At 47.2% G+C, this 18,194-nt stretch overlaps 1 protein-coding gene across 50 annotated transcripts in view; it reads right to left on the reverse strand.

Annotated features, from left to right (window-relative positions):
* Positions 1-1,285: 1,285 nt before the first annotated feature.
* The window catches only part of EIF4G3 (eukaryotic translation initiation factor 4 gamma 3), a 76,340-nt gene continuing 59,431 nt past the window's right edge, over positions 1,286-18,194 (reverse strand). For all 50 annotated transcript variants that reach the window (XM_083453627.1, XM_083453624.1, XM_083453586.1 and 47 more), the window contains 19 exons: positions 16,087-16,257; positions 15,050-15,247; positions 14,308-14,454; positions 13,917-14,153; positions 13,329-13,433; positions 12,842-12,974; positions 12,297-12,391; positions 11,785-11,878; positions 10,477-10,594; positions 9,940-10,163; positions 9,034-9,149; positions 8,629-8,801; positions 8,346-8,471; positions 7,465-7,546; positions 6,852-6,950; positions 6,447-6,593; positions 5,761-5,842; positions 3,788-3,934; positions 1,286-2,428 (listed from right to left, as the gene is read on the reverse strand). In XM_083453627.1, the coding sequence (XP_083309753.1) occupies positions 2,247-2,428; positions 3,788-3,934; positions 5,761-5,842; positions 6,447-6,593; positions 6,852-6,950; positions 7,465-7,546; positions 8,346-8,471; positions 8,629-8,801; positions 9,034-9,149; positions 9,940-10,163; positions 10,477-10,594; positions 11,785-11,878; positions 12,297-12,391; positions 12,842-12,974; positions 13,329-13,433; positions 13,917-14,153; positions 14,308-14,454; positions 15,050-15,247; positions 16,087-16,257 (2,676 nt within the window). In that variant the 3' untranslated portion in view covers positions 1,286-2,246. The remainder of the gene's footprint in view (positions 2,429-3,787; positions 3,935-5,760; positions 5,843-6,446; positions 6,594-6,851; positions 6,951-7,464; positions 7,547-8,345; positions 8,472-8,628; positions 8,802-9,033; positions 9,150-9,939; positions 10,164-10,476; positions 10,595-11,784; positions 11,879-12,296; positions 12,392-12,841; positions 12,975-13,328; positions 13,434-13,916; positions 14,154-14,307; positions 14,455-15,049; positions 15,248-16,086; positions 16,258-18,194) is intronic.

An 18,194-nucleotide genomic window follows, 5' to 3' on the forward strand; every position in this document is an offset into this window, starting at 1 on the left:
GGACAAGGTTGTCAACCTTATTGGAATAAATAACATGCTAGCAGGACTGGCACCAGAGAAAACCAGGCCTTCATTTCTAACAATGCTGTGAAGAATAACGGGGACCCTGCAAAGCTTCCAGTGAAAAAGACAAAAACTCCTTTTCTGTTACTACTAGTTTCAGCAGCAAACAATTTGAATCACACCCATTTTCCATACAGAAGATGTAACAATGCTTCTTTGTGCCACTGCTGCAGTAGAATTTTCATCTTATGGAAAGGTGAGCGGCCTTGACCCGTCACTCCTTGGCTGAAGAAGGCAGGGTCAGGAGCAGAGCTCAGAGTTCCTGCACCGTTTAAAAAAAATAATTAAGAGGGGGGAAATACTGTACAGTGAGAAGAAGGCTTTTGAAATGCACCCCCTTGGCCTGACTTGCCTTGAAGCACGATCAGATTAAAGCCTGCTTCTGCAGAAGCCTCCCCAGCAATACTTAAAACAGTTTTCAGTTTCCGGTGATCACATGTAAACACAGCAACCCAGTAACAAATGAAGTAAAACAAGGGTTATTTTGCATTTTCTTTTGGAATGACAAGGCGAGGCCATCCTAGACTTCCACAAATTGCAAAAAGCAGCCTGAGGGGGGGCTCATTTAAGAGCAGATGAGCCATCACAGGGAGAGCCAGCAGCTGGTTATCTCAGGCGGCCAACAGAGATCAAACTTATTCAGATGGAGAAGGTGCTTTACAGAGAACAATCTACAAATGGAAAAAGCTTCGTGGAGGTGTATTGGGATGTGCGGACATAGCACACCCCCCCCCAACCGGATAAAATTGGCCAAGCAGAAATTCTGACACCGCGAACCATTAACCACATTATGTACACTCCTTTCGTCTCAAAGGGAGGGAAAGCAACACACTCCCTTAAGGGCAGGCGGGAGGTGTAAGAGATTTAATAAGCACCTTATTGGAGGATAATGCTCACAAGGAAGCTGCAGCCGTACTGACCCTTTCTGCACACTGTAAATCACCTGCAGCAGAGTGCAAAGGTTGGTGAACACACTTTGGCATGCCGCACAGAAAATCCATCCGTAACAAAACCTTTCCCAAAGAGTGACCCACCTCCTCTTTATTTACTCCTTTAACTTCCTCCCTCCCTGCTTGCCCAATAGATTTGGGCAAACAGGTCACGGGGGCAGTTCAGGTCAGGAATGTTAATGCCCCCCCCTCCGAGAGAGGCAGCATGCCATGGCTTGTGGGGGGGCCAGGCACCTTCAAAGCTGCCATCAAAAGAAGCCACTTTCTTGTGCTTTTAAACTTGCAAGGTTTGTCTTTATTTTGTTCTTTATATTTTGAAAGTGAAAAGAAATAGTATCGAGTCAATTTCTTTCTTTTTTTAAATATTTGTTCTATGTATTTACAAGCCTTAAAGTTGCTCTAAAGGTTCTGAAAGTATCACTAGTACTTTTTGCTGCTTCTTTTTTTCTTCTTCCTCCAGGATAGCACTATTTTGCTTTGAGCAAGTTATTTTTCCAAGCAGTCTGGTCCACAGCCGTTTTCTCAAACGTGGTTTTCCTTCAGCTCCAAGGTTATGCTTTGTTGCTTTTGATTTTTTTTAAATTGTGGAAAGCAAGCTGAGAGGCAGGCGGAAAAAAAAATGATGATTTTTTTCTTTTTTAAAAAAAGTTCATCTCCCTCATCCTAGTTCATTCCCAAACCCCTTTAGAATTTAATACACAGATACCGTGCTTTGAAACAAAACTGAGGTGGCTCTGAAAAGGGAGGGAAATTTATTTATCTGTTGTTTTTTTGTCTATTATACAATTTGCTACAGAAACTGCAAATTTAAAAATTACACTGACATTTGCAGTTCTTAAAATAATAAATTAAAGTTCTCACTTTTTGTCTAAAGAGATTTGTTTCTTTTTAAAGTAGGAGTCCTTGTTTAAAAAGGAAAAATAAAAGATTAAAACAGAAAATATTTTTCTATAAATAGATGTATTTTGGTTTAGTGCTCCTGCCCTCAGGTTTGAAGTGGACTTGAATTTTCAAGTACTTTTTGTCCTCCATGATCGCCTTTGCGTTTATATCGGTTTTTTTTGTCTCCTCTCCCACTCGTGCACATGTGGGGGAAGGGGGGGCTCTGCGCGAGAATTGGCCTTGCTGCACTGTGATTGGCGAAGACGTGAAACTTTTTTTAAAAAAATACTTAAATTGTTTTTTTGTGGTTTTTTGAGGTTTTTTTTTTTTTTTTTTTTTTGTAATTCAGTTTCAATTATCCTCCGACTCCTCTTCGGCTTCTCGTAGCCACGTGAAGAATGCCGTGACCGATTTTAATGCTACGCCTTTCCCGTTCTGTTCCGCAGGGTCTTTGCTGCTTTCCCACTTGTAGAAGGCATCCTCTGATATCACCTCCTCATCATACAGGCAATCAAAAAACATCCGTAACAAATCTGTGGGGGAAGGAAAGGAAGAGGTGAACATTCCCCCCTGGACAGCAACCAAAGCAGACACGACTGGCTAGCAAGCTCAGTTCAAAATGTGAATTGCAACCCTCCACTTATATTTTATAAATTTACTCCGTCTGACCCTCTTTTAGTCCTTCCTCAATCAGGGAGCCAATGAAACACAAATACAGTGGTGCCTCGCAAGACGAAAAGAATCCGTTCCGTGAGTCTCTTCGTCTTGCGGTTTTTTCGTCTTGCGAAGCAAGCCCATTAGCGGATTAGCGCTATTAGCAGTTTAAGGGCTATTAACGGCTATTAAAGGCTTAAGGGATTAGCGGATTAGCTGCTAAAAAGCTATTAGCAGCTTAGCGCTTTAGAAAAAGGGGTTGGGGAGCGAAAAAACCCCTAAAAAATCGCAAGGCATTTTCGTCTTGCGAAGCAAGCCCATAGAGAAATTCGTCCTGTGAAGCACCTCTGAAAACGGAAAACCCTTTCGTCTTGCGGGTTTTCCGTCTTGCGAGGCATTCGTCTTGCGGGGCACCACTGTATCATTGCTCTTCAGAGCTCAGAGGGCTCTCCCAGGTGAGAGGCCTTTCTAGGGCTCCACAGTGGGTAGGTTTTTGTTCAGATGGTGTGGCTAAGCTGAAGGAACATCCTGCATCAGGGCAGGTTTAGAATCCAGGCTCCCAACACTGCAAAAAGCTTTCAGATAGATAGATAAATAAATAATATGTGGATGATATAAAACTGAGGAGAAATTGCTATATACTTGACATTTCCTCCATTTCTCTCTCTTTTTTAAAATAATTATATTTTACTGATTTTCCATCAAAAGAAAATACAAATTACACCACATTACAACTTCTATAAATTTTTCCATTTTTAGACTTCCTTCAGCCTCTCTGCCAATCATCCAAATTATATCTTCTTTAATTACACATTTCTAAATTTTACTATTGCCTTTATGCCTACCCCCCACTTCTATTTTCCTTTTTTACAATATTTCTTATTCTGTTACAGAGCTTCTTTAAATGCCACTAACGTTATTTCATTATCACTTATCCTCCATTTCTCTGGATGACAAGGGTAATAGGACTGGAAACAGAGAAACTGGAAACAGAGGCCTGCCTTTTTTGGTTGCTGACTGGGAGCCACGTTCAAACTCAGGAGGATTTTCTGTGGCCCTTATTCATCCTGAACAAAAGCAAAATGATGCACCCCAAGAAAATCTAGTATAAATTGGCTTTGGGGTACCAGCAAACGGCCCTACGGCCAGTGACAGCACATCATGTTCCGTCCTATTTTACACAAGCCCAATTCAAGGGAACAAGGCCCAAAGACCACCCTGACCCTGAGTACACTTACTCGGAGGTTGATCAAGTTTTACTATTGATGCTTGTAGTGCGTAAAGTGCTTGTAGTTCCTTCTCTGTGTCCGCGTCTAGGTACTTAAGTAAGATCGGCACTCTCTGCTTGATAACAGCAGTGTCCACTCGCAAGCTAGAACTGTCCACTGGAAAAGAGAAGAGATTCAATGTCAGCATTTGGTTAAAAGCTGGCCAGGAAGGGAGGCAGGCAGGCAACTCTTATCTATCCTCTGTCTTCACAGACAAATCTCAATTCAAGGCAAAAGGGATAGCAGCAGCAGAAATTAAACATTCTTCAACGTCTGGACTGCTTATGCAATTGGAAAGGTTTACTGTATTTTTTGCACCATAACACTTTTTTCCTCCTAGAAAGTAAGGGGAAATGTCTGTGCGTGTTATGGAGGGAATGCCTACGGGTGGTGGTGGGGATCTGCTGCAGTCGTGAGCAGAGGATCCATGGTTCCCCTTCCTTCCCTCCTCTGTGCCTCGCTTTGAAACAGCAAAGCAGGAGAAGAGCCGCTGAGTGGGGAGGAGAGAGGTACAGAGAGCCTGCTTCTTTAAAGGAGCAAAGCGGGAGAGGAGAGGAGCCTTCTTCCCTTATACCCCTCTTCTTCATTATTAGCAGCATCCTTCTCCACACACCCCACGCGTGCTCCTTGTCCCTTGAGTGCTTTTCCTTCCCTCCCCACTTAAAACGTGGTTACAAAGCACAGATCCACATGGATCCTCAGGATTTTTGCACTGGGTCACCCCAAATTCACCATCAGATCACATAGCATGTCCATGGCTACATCTTGCACCAAAAAAATCACGCACCCACTGTTGCCTGGAGCCGCAGTGGTGCAAAAATGTGGTTACAAAGCATGGATCCACATGGATCCTCAGGATTTTTGCACTGGGCTACTCCAAACTCACTGTCAGATCACATGTCTGTGGCCACAGCATGAACCACAAAAATCATACATCCACTTTTTCGTTTAGAATATTTTTTTCCTTGTTTTCCTCCTCTAAAAACTACGTGCGTGTTATGGTCGGGTGTGTGTTATAGAACGAAAAATACGGTATTTCACCAGCTCATCTTCCAAAAATTAGAAGCTTTGAAAGAAAGAGGCTGTGTCACGTCATCCTACCTCCTGCAATTTTAGGTACCAAAAATATAAAAGATGGAATACATCACTACCTGTATCTGGGATCTAAAAATATTTAGGCTTGACTCTCACTGGGTGGTACCCCTTCACACTACAGGAGTGGGGTTCACATTGTGGAATGCTCTTCCATATCCCTCCCCCCAATATCTCTGCACACAGAAAGCTAGCATGTCAGGACAGAAACCTGACACACTTGTTTTCTATATGCAGGGACTCATTAGCTGGTGTGTTAATGTTCTCCTCTCCCCTCACAGTTTTATTGAACTTCTGAAGTGGCTACAAGTATGGACTTTAGCCAACTAAATCCCCATTCAGCTACACCACAAAAGCACAAAAAAGGTTTAATGCACAGAAGCTGGAAGGCAAAAAGGCAACACTCTCACTGGCACCCCTGCCCCAAATCCATGGGGGCCACTGCTGGCTAGAATTCAAAGATCTCCTTACACACACCCTCAAAATGAAGAACTGCCATTGGAACAGTTATCACTTGATGTTTTCTAATGGAACAACTCAGGATATAAAACAACTGGTGGAAACGGTAATAAGGTAGGTGATTTCTCTTCTTCCAACCATAGTATGCTTCCAAATGATATGGATTGGATTCACAGAAAGAACGGATCTGGAGAATCCCAGAAATCCCTGGGATGGAAGACGCATTAACATGACCTGTTCTGGTCGCTCGTTATCTGTGTCTCATCAGTGGGACATTTCATGCAGAGTGCATGCTTAAAAAGAGACTGTGGCAAAGAATTCAAATTCCATGCAAAACAGAGGAAAGATATTGATGGCTTCATGTCTAAAACTTCTGGATGAACATTACTCACCTATAATAGCGGCTTTACAAACTGCTGTCATTAAAGCTCTAAGGAATGTAGGTGAACTCATCTGGCTCTCGTCTAGATTAGCCTGAAATCAAGAGTATTTGCAGAAGTCAAAAAAGCCCACGAGTTGCATCACAGCACCTCGTCTGAAGAACTCGCTGATGAAGGAATCTTATAAGCTCACTGATTAAAGTGCTTCCTACCAGATCAGCTCACCCCAAAGTGCTCATGGGAGCAGGAAAATGGCTTATATTCTCTCCCCCAATTCTGCCTTCTACGGTGTTATTTATTCAGCAGGAAAAACAGTCTGTTGCTGGAGAGTCACATAAAAAAAGGCATTCTAGGATGGAACTCAGTGCTACAGATCAAAACCCTCTGGCATCTGTAAAAGCAATAATTTCTCTCTAGCCCTACAATGCAGCCCTCTAGGCGAGCAAAATTGTGTTCTGGTGACAAGCAGCAATCCCCAGGGGTGAAACCAGACTCTGGTGAAAGTGAGGGTCAGGAAAGCAGTGTGGAGACAGGTGAGGGCTGTGAAATGCTCCCAACCCCGTGATTCTGTAAGAACCAAGACTCTACTCCTGAGAGCTGCTCTTTCCAAGAGCCCAGGCTCCAGGAACTGTAACAGATGGGTTCAAATAACTCTTAACTTATTAGTGTACGGGCATAGATGGACTTGGGCTTTGTACCTCTACCCAATCAAAGATCTGCTCATCATTCGCCTTGTCCTCGATAATGAGTTTCTCCAGCTGTTTGTTCAACTCTTCAGCAGAGAGCTCCTTCTTTGAAAGTGCTTCTGAGGAACTGGAACTATCAGTCTCTGTGAAGTCCAACTTCTGCAGTGTTACAAGAGAAAAGAGAATGGCTTTAGTTTGGCATGACATGCAGGGTTCCCCGCCCACACCAGTGAACACCCTGAAGTGGGGCTTAACCATCTATTCTTCCAAAGGGTTAAAGACCTTTTGCACTGGAGGCTGGTCCCATCTCAAGGGTCGGAAGGGACAACATAGCACCTAGTCAAACCTCCTCCCCCTATCAGAAGTGAACAGAGTGACCAAAAGGTCAGAGTGACCCTGCTCTGGCTCCCAACTCACCTGCTCCATGAGAAAGGTGTGGACATCTTCCTCTTCAGGTAAGAAGTCTTTCCAACTGAGGCCAGCCTCCCTCCATAAGGCTGCCACTTTCTTATGGCTCTAGAACACAGAAGGAATTTGAAAAATCAAAGAAAGGAGAGCAGCAAGACCCAAAACAGCCACGGTGTTCAACGCAACCCCCAACCCCACCATGACAGTTCTTTTTTGGGGGTGAGGGGGAAACCTGGGTGAATGCAAAGTATCACATTCAATATCCCAACTTTAGGATGTTCTTTTCCAACAGGAGGGTTCAATCCAATGCTGCTGTGGGGTCAACGGGATTCAGCAATCAGTGGGGCCTAGAAAGTGCCACCCTTTCTAGGGTAGGGGCCTGCTCAGGTTGGGACAGCAACTGGGAACATCTCTGAATTCGAAGCATCTTCTGAAGGAGGCTGTCCTTTGTGATTCCTGCTCCTGATCAACTAAAGGCAGCTTCAAAGCCTTTTCAGGCAAAAGCTGAATGCAACTCACTGACTTGGGAGTCTTGGGCAGGCTTCTTGACATTTTTCAATACACTACAGATTCCCTTTGCACACACACACATTCAGATCTGCAAGTGACCTAGAACACTTACCATTTGTTTGCATAGAAGGTGCAATATTTCGGAAAGCAAGATGCCGGCTCTTCCCACAGGGAGCAAGGGTTTGCTAAATTCTCTGCAACAGGAGAGAGCAAGAGAGCAGTGTAAGCTTTGCTACCTGACAGGCAACTAGCACATGGTGAAAGGCCACCATGAAGGGGGGTGAGGGCTCTGGCCTTCACTAGGTTCTACTTCAATCTTCGACCACAGAAGCAACTCTTATTCTGGAGCTGGAGGGAGACCACAGCAGACAAGGTTTGAGAGGCAGGATATTTGGGGAGTTGCCACCCTCTGCTGGTTCAGCCCTTAAGGCAGGGGTGGCAAGCCTCTGGCCTGCTGGGAAACCTTATTTAGCCTGCCTGACTGTTTCTGGTAAACTGCACCCACCTGCCATCATATGAGACATCAGGTGTGGGACCAGGGCTAGTGTGGCTTAAAATGAGCTCTTAAGCGTTCCTTTGCTGGAGGTAAGGCATGTCCCCACTGTCCAACAGCTGAAGCAAACCTTGCTCCAGACTCATGATGGGTTTACACTGAAATCTCTGTGAAAGCCCCTGTTTTAGCTGAGGTCTGTGCAAATCCCTTCGTGATCTGGGAGTGTGCCTTCAAAAAGTAACATTGCCTGACGTCATTTTAACTGGTGGGCCCTGTACACGTGACAAATTAGGCCCATGAGGGGTTTAAATCTGGCTTAACCGGGGTGTGGAAATTCACTGCCCCAAGGCAATAACAATACAGTTTGTAGCAAGCAACAGGTCTCTCGCATAGGTCACTGTTGTTGACTGTGGCTAGCTTGACCTTATCTATGCAAGGAGTTCCAAGGGCAGCCGGTGCAAGCATCACCCCACGGCTAACGGAGAAAGAGTGCCGCTTACGTCAGAAGTTCTCTCATAGAGATTCCTCCTTCTTTCAACATAGGCGTCACCAACTCAGCCAGGTATAGCCATATGTGGGGTATATCGATGGCCATGTCGTCTGCCGTCTCCAAGGTGTCCGCAAACCTAAGGAGGGAAGCAGAGTTGCTCAAGGCGCATTCCATCTGGGAGGCAGCTGGTCACTCTCTGCATCCAGCCCAAATGTAACTGTTTGTAGTGAGCACCCATGAAAGAAAGAAAAAATACCCAGAGATCTTGCTTCCTTCCCTGGCAGACTACCAACCCCTTGAAAAAGTCCTGCTTGCTGAGCTTCTCCGACTGCACCAGCTGATACAGCAACTGGCCCATGTGGTCTCTGGTGATCTGACTCCGCTCCAGGGTTGACTCCACGCCCACCTGCACAAACACAGGCAGCACTCCCGGGATGCTCAGCTCCTCCACGCACTGCATCGCTTCCTGTCCAGACAATACAAAAGGAGGTTTCTCTGTAGTCCGTGGGCTAAGAGACTTTCCTTGTGCAAAGCTCCTCAGCTGACCTTAATAAAGGTCCTTCTTGCTCTCTGCACTGATATCGTAAGATCAGCGTCCACAAAGCCAGACCTCGGAAAGGGTGGCTTTTAAACGCTTAAGCCCTCCGCCCCAAGAGAAAACTCCAATGCACGTCACGATGGGCCATTGCTCTCCTTACCTTATAATCGTTTATGTGCAAGAACTCGTCAATGATCGATTTGCACTTTCTCTCTATTTCCTCTTCTGACAATGCAGGTTTTTCTTGGGCTGGGGATGTGGAAATTTCAGGCTTGGCTGTTAAAACAGTTGAATGGGTAAGGGGAGAGGGAGAGAAAGAGGCAGGAAATGTAGAAGGCTTACTTCAATGCAATGCCAGAGAGGCATTTTTCCCATGCACAATGCCATTGTCATTACAGACAAGTCCTTAGGTTGTGTCCTGCCATTCTTCGTAAGTCCTACATGCAGCTACACACTCTAGGATTTGTGGTGTAATTCATCCCAGAGAGAGATCTGCACAGAATACCTCGCTTTAGATCACCACCATTTTGACTCAGAAGGGGCAACAAATGAACCTGGATGAAATAATGCTATGAGCTCAAGAGGGAATGGACATAAATTAAAGGTAAAGGTACCCCTGCCCGTACGGGCCAGTCTTGACAGACTCTAGGGTTGTGCGCTCATCTCACTCTAGAGGCCGGGAGCCAGCGCTGTCTGCAGACACTTCCGGGTCACGTGGCCAGCGTGACGAAGCTGCTCTGGCGAGCCAGAGCCGCACACGGAAACGCCGTTTACCTTCCCGCTAGTAAGCGGTCCCTATTTATCTACTTGCACCTGAGGGTGCTTTCGAACTGCTAGGTTGGCAGGCGCTGGGACCGAGCAACGGGAGCGCACCCCACCACGGGGATTCGAACCGCCGACCATGCGATCGGCAAGTCCTAGGCGCTGAGGTTTTACTCACAGCGCCACCTGCAGGACATAAATTAGCACCAACCAAATCAGTCACAAAATGTTTCTGCTCATCCAGCAGGAAGGACAGCCCAGAGTTCAGATGCCCCAACGTGGAGGAGGAAGAGGAAAAGCTCACCAGTTTCCTTGGCCTTGCTCCTCTCTGCCTCTGTGCTGTTCCAGTCGCTCTCCAGCCCCCCTGTCAGCTGCTTCACAGTCTCCAGCATCTCCCGCCGCTGTTCTTCCTGAGCCTGGTTGTCCAAGAGCTGCTCCTTGCTGCTGCTGACCCGCAAGAAGGTGTTGGGTCGTGAGGCTGGAGAGGGGAGCAGCTTGTCGTTCTTCTCCCTGCCTGTGCTCCCCCGACTGTGGGAGCAAAGACATTTCTCAGGATAATTCCTTACTCACTCACTGCTTGAAAAAAAATTAACCCCCAACTCGGCTATGTGCCAATTAGCTTTCAAGTGATAGTAAACACAAGACATCAAGCGCTAAAAGCAGAAGAGTTTTATCGGAGAGGCAATTAAATTTCTGCTTTCCCTCCACATTTCATTACGTGGACAGAAGTCAGCTTAATCACATAGAACACTTCATTCAAGGCAATTACTACTACTACTACTACTACTACTACTACTAAATGAAGTGTGAGAGAAGCACCCATGGGTGGCCTGAGACTTACCTAGTTAAGGCCCTGCGAGAGTCCAACTCTGCGGATGTGGCTGAGGCAGACACAGATGATGCGGGAGGCTGCAGTGCAGAGAATCGGTTCAAACTAGTGGCACTTGGTCGTAAGGAATCTGCAAGAGGATGTTGGGGAGAGTAACAGCTGCCTCAAGGGCTCCAGGAAACCCATCAGCCAGAGGCCCAGAAGCTCTTAAACCTAGCACAAGTTTAACTGTGTCAAGTGGATGCCTTGATGATCTCTCTCAACCTTCAGGGCAGAGGGGTTTTGCAGAGAGATGGGTCACCTACAGATACAAGAAACCCTTTAAAGCCTTAACTGGCTTGGGTGTCTCCTAAGGACCAAATCCTTCCCTAGAAACCAAGCCTTATGAGGGACAGTTGAGGAAGTTGGGTATGTTTAGCCTGGAAGAGACTAAATATCTGAAGGGCAGTCAAATGGAAGTTGGATTCAGCTTGTTTTCTGCTGGATCCGAAGGACAGGACCCAAACCAATGGATTCCAAATGACAAGAAAGGAGATTCTGACTAAACACCAGGAAAAACCTCTGACAGTTAGAGCTGTTCGACAGTGGAACAGACTCCCTTGGGAGGTTCTGGACTCTCCTTCAGTGGAGGTTTCTAAGCAGAGGTTGGATGGCCATCTGTCATGGATGCTATGATAATTTGCTCTGATTTCTTGTTCCAGGCATTGATACTGAGTGAAACTCAGCAATCATCCAATCAGGGCAGAGTCTTTGCAGTAGAGACGTCAGCACTGTGGTGTGGACTCCCCAAAGATATTTGCCAAGCTCCCACACTGAGCTCTTTCCGGAGCCAAGCAAAAACCGGCTCTTTCAGGAGACTCTCTAGCTAACTTAATCATGCTATTCTTAGCTCTTCATCGGTTTCCGACTGTAGTACTATAGTGTGTTGTCTACAGACTGCTGCAGCACTACAGTCGGAAACCGATCAAGCGCTGGTTTGATCTACCAATTCAATTACTTTGGTGAACTATTTGAATGTTTAAGAAGCAGAAGAAGTAGAACATGGGAGTTATATCAGGCTAAGTCCTTCCCAAAGTAAATCCACTGAATTTAATGAACCTAAGATAGTTGTAACCATTTAACTTTAGTGGGTGTACCAAGAGGAGGGCTAGCACTGAATATGGAGTTTGCACAGCCCATTCATAACAGGAAGTAGGCCAAGACTGGAAATTCCAAAAAAGGAGAAATGACAAGGAGATGTATTTGACGAGGAACAGCAACAGCCAGCACTTTTCAGGGTGCACAGAGCAAAATGCAGGGTGGGGGGGCCTCCACACTCACCAATCTCACTGGCCTTGGCTCCCCCACTGCTGCCTTTTCCCCAGCTGCCCAACTGGGCTTTAGGCACAAGCTGGATCTTCTCATCTATTGTGGGCTGAAAGACACACAGACAGGAGCACAAATCAGGGAGAGCCTGCTGGGGATTGGAACCGCCCCACCCAATCCTCTTTCACAGAAGGAAACAAATCCTCCCACCCTCTCTCCCACTTCCCAGTTCAAAACGCCTAGATGCACAGACAGACAAACAGCTTCTTTGGAGGGCAGGGCAGCAAGAAAAACCAAGATTCCCCAACCAGACACACTCCAGGCATTTTGAACTACAGTTCCCACTGGCACCAGCTACTGTAGGTGTATGAAGCTGGAGCCTGTGGGAACTGCAATCCAAAACGTCTGGGAGGGCACCACTTTCAGGAAGGCTGATGTTGAGGATTGGGAATGTGGAAGATGACCAACCAAAGGGGAGTTGGTCTCTCAGGATTCCTCTTAGAAAGAGACTCTTCCTCCATACAAACCTTGGTGATTTTAAGGAACTTGGTGGGGTCCAGCACACGGGTATTTTTCGCCCCCTGCACCGTGTTCCAGCCACCCTCCTCTACCCTCTGAACACCTGCAAACAAAACAAACAAACAGGTTACTTTTTATAATCCCTGATATGGTAGCTAAAGTGGTCTGGGATGAGTTGTATGTGTAAAGCGAAGCTTGAGAGCCTATGGGAATAAGGCTGCTATGTTTCCTCTGCCGCATCTAGCTGAAGAGTGCATTTCAATTTGCATTTCTGCCTAAGCAATTGTGTGGCAGGTTTTTTAAAAAAAGTATCTCTGCAGTTTCACCATTTGCCTATTCTGTGCAATGGTCCATGCACACGCTAGTAGAACAAATGGCTGGAGGTTGTTCCCCAATATGCTTAACAATGTATATTGAGGCATATGGGCAGAAAGAGATATTCAACCTGGACAGGGCGCTCTATAATCTAGACACCGGAGGCAATTCTCATGACCTGCACCCTTGTTCCTCTCTCCTCCTGGTCAAGCATCAGGTGGGAACTCTGGGAACTTACCAGGCCTCCTCTTCTCTTTGGTCATTAGTTGCTGGACTTTCCGCTGCTCCTCCTGTTCTTCAATTTTTGCTTCTTTATGGATCTGCTCTATCGTCTTGGGGCCTTGATCTGCCCTCCGTGAGACCCAGTTACACTGTGGAAGACAGGAAAGAAAGGACGGATGAGGCCTTCTTTCTCCCCTGCACACTGTGGGGTAGTTGTGGTTGATGCAGACAGAGGAAGCGGGATATTCTACCGAGGGGAAAACTGCTCGCAAGCTCCTTCCACAAGCGTGACACAAGTCGACTGTAAAACCACAGCAACCCCATGACAGAAGCCCATGATGCAGGAGACAGCAGCTCCACTGCCCATCATCAAAAGATGGTCTCTGGCAGCCCTTTAAAAAACCAAGAACTACCCCTCAAGGTAAGACTAAGAGCCAGGTGAGGGCAGTACCCCTTTTCTCTTGTGGACAATTACTCATCTGCTTCCCTTGCTGGACACGTACCTGCCTGAGGTCTATGACATCTTGAAGCATGAATCGTATTCTGGAAGAGGTTTTCCTCTCTTTGACTATCTTTTCCATTTGATTGAAATACTGGTCCATTCGAGGCTAGAGGAAACACAGATGCTCTCACCATATTTCATAGGAACATGAAAAACTGCATTACAGTGGGGGGTGGGGATCCTTTCCAGCCTCTCCTGGGAAACCTTTCAGGGCCTGGAGCAATGAGGGTGACTCTTACCTTTGGACAGGGGCTAATCCCAGCCAGGCAAAAGTAAAGAGGTTTCTACGTAGAAATACATAAAAGTCACCCACCCGCCCCTGCACTTTCCAAGTGGCCTCACATTCCATCCACTCCTGGCGGGTATGAAGAAGGGCCAGTAAGGGGTATGGATCTAGCTTTTCTGAACAGTTAAGTTCTTTTCAGAACCAAAGAAGATGCATTTGGGTGTTCACTGTTCCCCGATGACACAAGGGGCAAAGCAACCCTACTGCCCCATCTTCTAGGGGAAAGCACGAGCGCCACTAAGCAGCCCACAGAAAAGGCTACAGCCACCAAGGGTCTTAGTGTGGGTGCCAGGTTCTTCTAACCTTGGCTTTCTCAAAGTCCAAGTCTTTGCCAATGGTAGTCAAGAGGCGGCAGAGGCACTCAAGGGACTCCTCGTCGTGGTTCTTCAGCAGCTTCACCACACAGTCGTGCATGATGGCCTCTGTCAGCATCTTCAGCTTGAAGAGCTCCCCAATGAACTTTATGTTGCCAATGGAGCGCCGCCGGGCCTTGTCCTTGGCTTCTTCCAGTTCATCGTGGAGCCGTGTCCTCTCCTCTGGCTGAGGGGCAGAGAAGGAAGGGGTGGTGAGAAAGGGCTGCCTGCCACACCACAAGCCCATGGCCTCGCTTCCCAGGCCAGCAGCACCACAGGACTCCCATGTCTTGGGCTCCCTGCTCCTGGGAGCGCACAGAGGGTGCTCTGCAGACACTCACCGTTGTGGCAGCTTCCAGCTCCTTCTGCTTCTTCTCAAAGACATCGTCATCAGCTTTGTCCTTTTCAAATTCCTTCTGGCAACGATTCAGGAGTAGCTTCCGGAAGTTGACAAAGCTCCCGGGCTTATCCGCCATGGGCACCTTCAGCTGTGTGCAGCACGTGTCAAAAGGGCCAAGGAGGAGGACGGTGAGCACAAAAGAGGCAAAACAGGGCACTCTCATCACTTGCTGCATTCCATTCCTAACCAGCATTTTATCATTTTATTTATAAAAATATTTACGGGCCATTATTCATAAAAACATATTAGAGCAAACAGACTGGCTCACAGCATTCATATTGAAAACAACACAGTAATATATACATATACATAATATATATATAAACTTTTAATATCAAAGGTGAACTATTATGGAAAGGTACTATTATTATTTGCCTGCATGAGCCTGGTTCAGATAAGCATCTTCAGGACAACCTCCCCATAAACCCCTTTTCATTCTGGTGTCTAAAAGGCAGCAGATAACAGACCAGAGCAAACTCTTTGTCAATTCAGCCCAGTATTGTCTACCCTGAATGGCAGAGTATCTCCTGAGACTCAGGCCAATAAGGTCCTTTTCAAATCATCCTTTTAACAGCAGATGGCAGGGATCAAATCTGGGCTTTCCTGCATGTTAAGAAGGAGCTCTGCCATTCCCCCGCTCTCACTGGGTATTCTCCTCTTCCAACTTCCCACACCACACTTACCGTGACGAGACACCTGCACATGTTTGCATAGGCCACAGAGAAGCTGGGTTCATCAATGGCTTTCTCGAACACAAGGTCGATGACGCCTTTCAACCTCTCTTCCGTGTCCACAGTTAGATCAGTCACTTGCTTCATCAGTTGATTGAACATCTGTGGTGTCAACTTATTCAAGATGCTTCGGACCTTGCGGAATAGCTCCTGAAGGGAAAATGCAGGTGTTAAGGTGCAAAACTCAAATGAGGCCAAAGGCCTAGGAGAGCAACGGCCCAAGACAGCTGCTTTCAGTACCCAGGCATGGACGCTTCATTGCGCCGTATGCCCAAACCATCCCATGTCAGCTTGAACAGCTCCACCCATGTTCATAGCAACTCCAGGAGGAAAGGGGAAGACCGGCAGACAGGGAAGTTCAGACACAGCCAGGTTGAAACAACCAGACTCCAGAGCAGCAAAAGCTTTGTACAGTGGCAGATCAGAATGCAAATATATTCCACACAGGAAGTCTGTCCTTTGTGGGATCCCCCTTCTTTCCTCTCCCAAGGAAAGGCAGAAACAGTCAAGTAGATAACACAGAGGAAATACACCTGCCAGAGAGGTAGTAGGTTGTCTGGTATCCTCACTTGTCCTTTTAAGCCAGGGAGGTCCAACATTTCATATCAAGTGGGCCGCAATCATATTTCAACAAGGAACCCGTGTGTTGGGGGGGGGGGAGGGGGAGGAGCGAGGCCAAAATTTGTGTGGCCTTCTCATAGCCGGGTGAGGCCCTCCCACCCCATTCCAAAGCAGGAAAGCACTAACCAGGCTTTGGGAATAAGGTGGCAGAACTCTAGGACCCTGTTAGAGAACACACCCCCAGCCCAGCACATCACTTGCTCAGCTTGGGAAGGCAGCACGAGGCCTGGAGAGGTGGGGGTGTCAAATGTTGCCATATGCGGCCTTTGGGCTGCACGTTGGACCACCCTGTTCTTAGCCATGCAAATAACGCTACAGCTACGGGTGGGTGTTAAAGTGGGGAGAAGGATCAGCCCAGCCAGCCTCACCTGGGTTTTGATGCTCTCAGAGTCTTCCGCTTGCGTCTCACGCTTCAGACTCGGCTTCCAGGCATTCTCAGCTTTCTTCAGGTGTACATCCTCTTTGACACAAACCGTGATGATCTTCCTGGGCTCCCGCCTCTGGCCTGGCTGAGATCTCCGCTGTCCAACGTTTAACAGCTAAGAGAAAAACCAGTCCCTTGAATGTTAAGTCCCTTTTAACACAAAGAGGCTCAAACAACACATACAGTACGTCCAGCATCAAAGCAACCCTGCTCTGCCAACACTAGCATCTACTTGGGAATTTATGCAGGTGAATATAGGAATGTAGCAAACTGCCTTATACAAAGTCCATCTTCAGGGTTTCAGACAGGGAAACTCTCTCAGCCCTACCTGGAGATGCCACTGAGGACTGAAGCATGGAGTTACAGACCTTTCCCACAGAGAGAATATGAATCAAGACGGAATGCTGCCGGCAAGCAGTCCCTGCCACACAAAAAGCAGCCCCTCCTTTGCTACCTGAGGCTGAGCCTTCCTGACCATGCTTCACTGTGGCTGTGATAAACAACCCCAAGTTTTCAGGATACTGCACCTTCTGAGGTACAAGAGAACCAAACGTTTAAGAAGGGCAAGGTAGGAGGAGGAAGAAAGAGAAAGAGTGGGGCTTTTTTTGTTTTTTTTTAAAGGTGCTGGAGAACACACTTCCCCCTGCTGTCTGGCAAGTGAGCACAATAGCCCCAATCCTGCAACATGAGGTCCATATCCAAGCAAATAATCAGGACTTTGCCTGAGAGGCACACCAGAGTACACAGGCCAGTGTGATCCAGATGCAGCTCCAACTGGCCCATGGTGCTGCTGAGGAGACAGTGCCAACAAGCCTAACTGGTGGGACAGAGCAGCGAACCACCAGCTCGCTCCTCCTGAGGTCTCACCATTCACACATGTTCTGCACCAATTAAGGCTAGCACGCAGGCACCAGCACCACATCAACTCCTTCGAGAATCCAGCCCTTGACATCCAAAATGCAGCAAGGAGCTTCTCTGTGTGCTTAAATTCTACACCAGCAGCTTGAGCTGTAGCACCTGCTACTGTAGGTCCCTTTCTACAAATCTTGGGGGAAGCAGTGATCATTATGGGATACCCTAACAGGCAGCAGGATACCTTGATTTTGGCACTTCAAAAAGTGTTTCATGGACATCCCCCAGCAGGAGTCTCTGCTCAACACAGAGTAAAGCAAAATCATTTCCCAGTCCGGGCAGGAATAAGCAGCAAAGGAGCTGTACTAAGATCACAAACTTGTGAAGTTCACGATGCCGGCCACATCAGGTCTGACACAAGATCTTCGCTTCTGTCCCCCTGCCCCCCCCCATACCTCTCACTCCCAACCATCGCTCCCAACCTCTCATTCCCAAACACCACCTAAGAATGTTTAACATTTTGCAGTCAGACGTAAGGGCTGCCATTTCATGGTAGCCCTCAGCCAGCATTCACCTATCAGCACCACAATCAAGAACAATTCTATCTCTGGCACCTTCTGTAACATAATGTCCCTTGTATTCTTTTCTAGTGTTAGAAAACTGAGCCACTGAGTTAGATTAAGGCCTTCCTCCTGGTGCATCTGGGGTGGCTTTTACAGCACAGCAGCTGGCTATTTTTCTTAAGCTATTTGTACCCATTTCTACTTCACCTCACCCAAGTCCTTTTTGAAAATAAGATGCATTTTTTAAAACCTGTTACCCGATTAACTGTGCCACCAGGTACCAAGGTTAGTGAAAAGCTGTTACTTTCCAAAATGCAGAAGGGGGGGAAAGCTGCCATTCAGCAAGGCTGAGATGGAGCATCCACGAGCTGCTAAATGCTCCAAGCCAAAAGAAAAACGAAGACAGGCCAAGCAGGACTTACCTGGTCTCCCCCTCTACACAGGACTGCGAAGAGCAGCCCTAGGGCAGATCCAGCTCAGGCCAAAGTCCCAGTATGCCCTCTGCTGGTGCTGTCCCACCCACCACTGAAGAGACGGCAGCCTAGAGAAGAGTACAAGGCAAGGCTGGTGCCATTTCCATTACAGGCTTGTGCTCTGTGGGGTTGTTTGCTAGCTCCTCTGAAGACAGGAGGGCAGA

This window comes from Podarcis tiliguerta (genome assembly GCF_965153285.1).
Source record: "Podarcis tiliguerta genome assembly, chromosome: 8".
Lineage (NCBI taxonomy): Eukaryota > Metazoa > Chordata > Lepidosauria > Squamata > Lacertidae > Podarcis > Podarcis tiliguerta.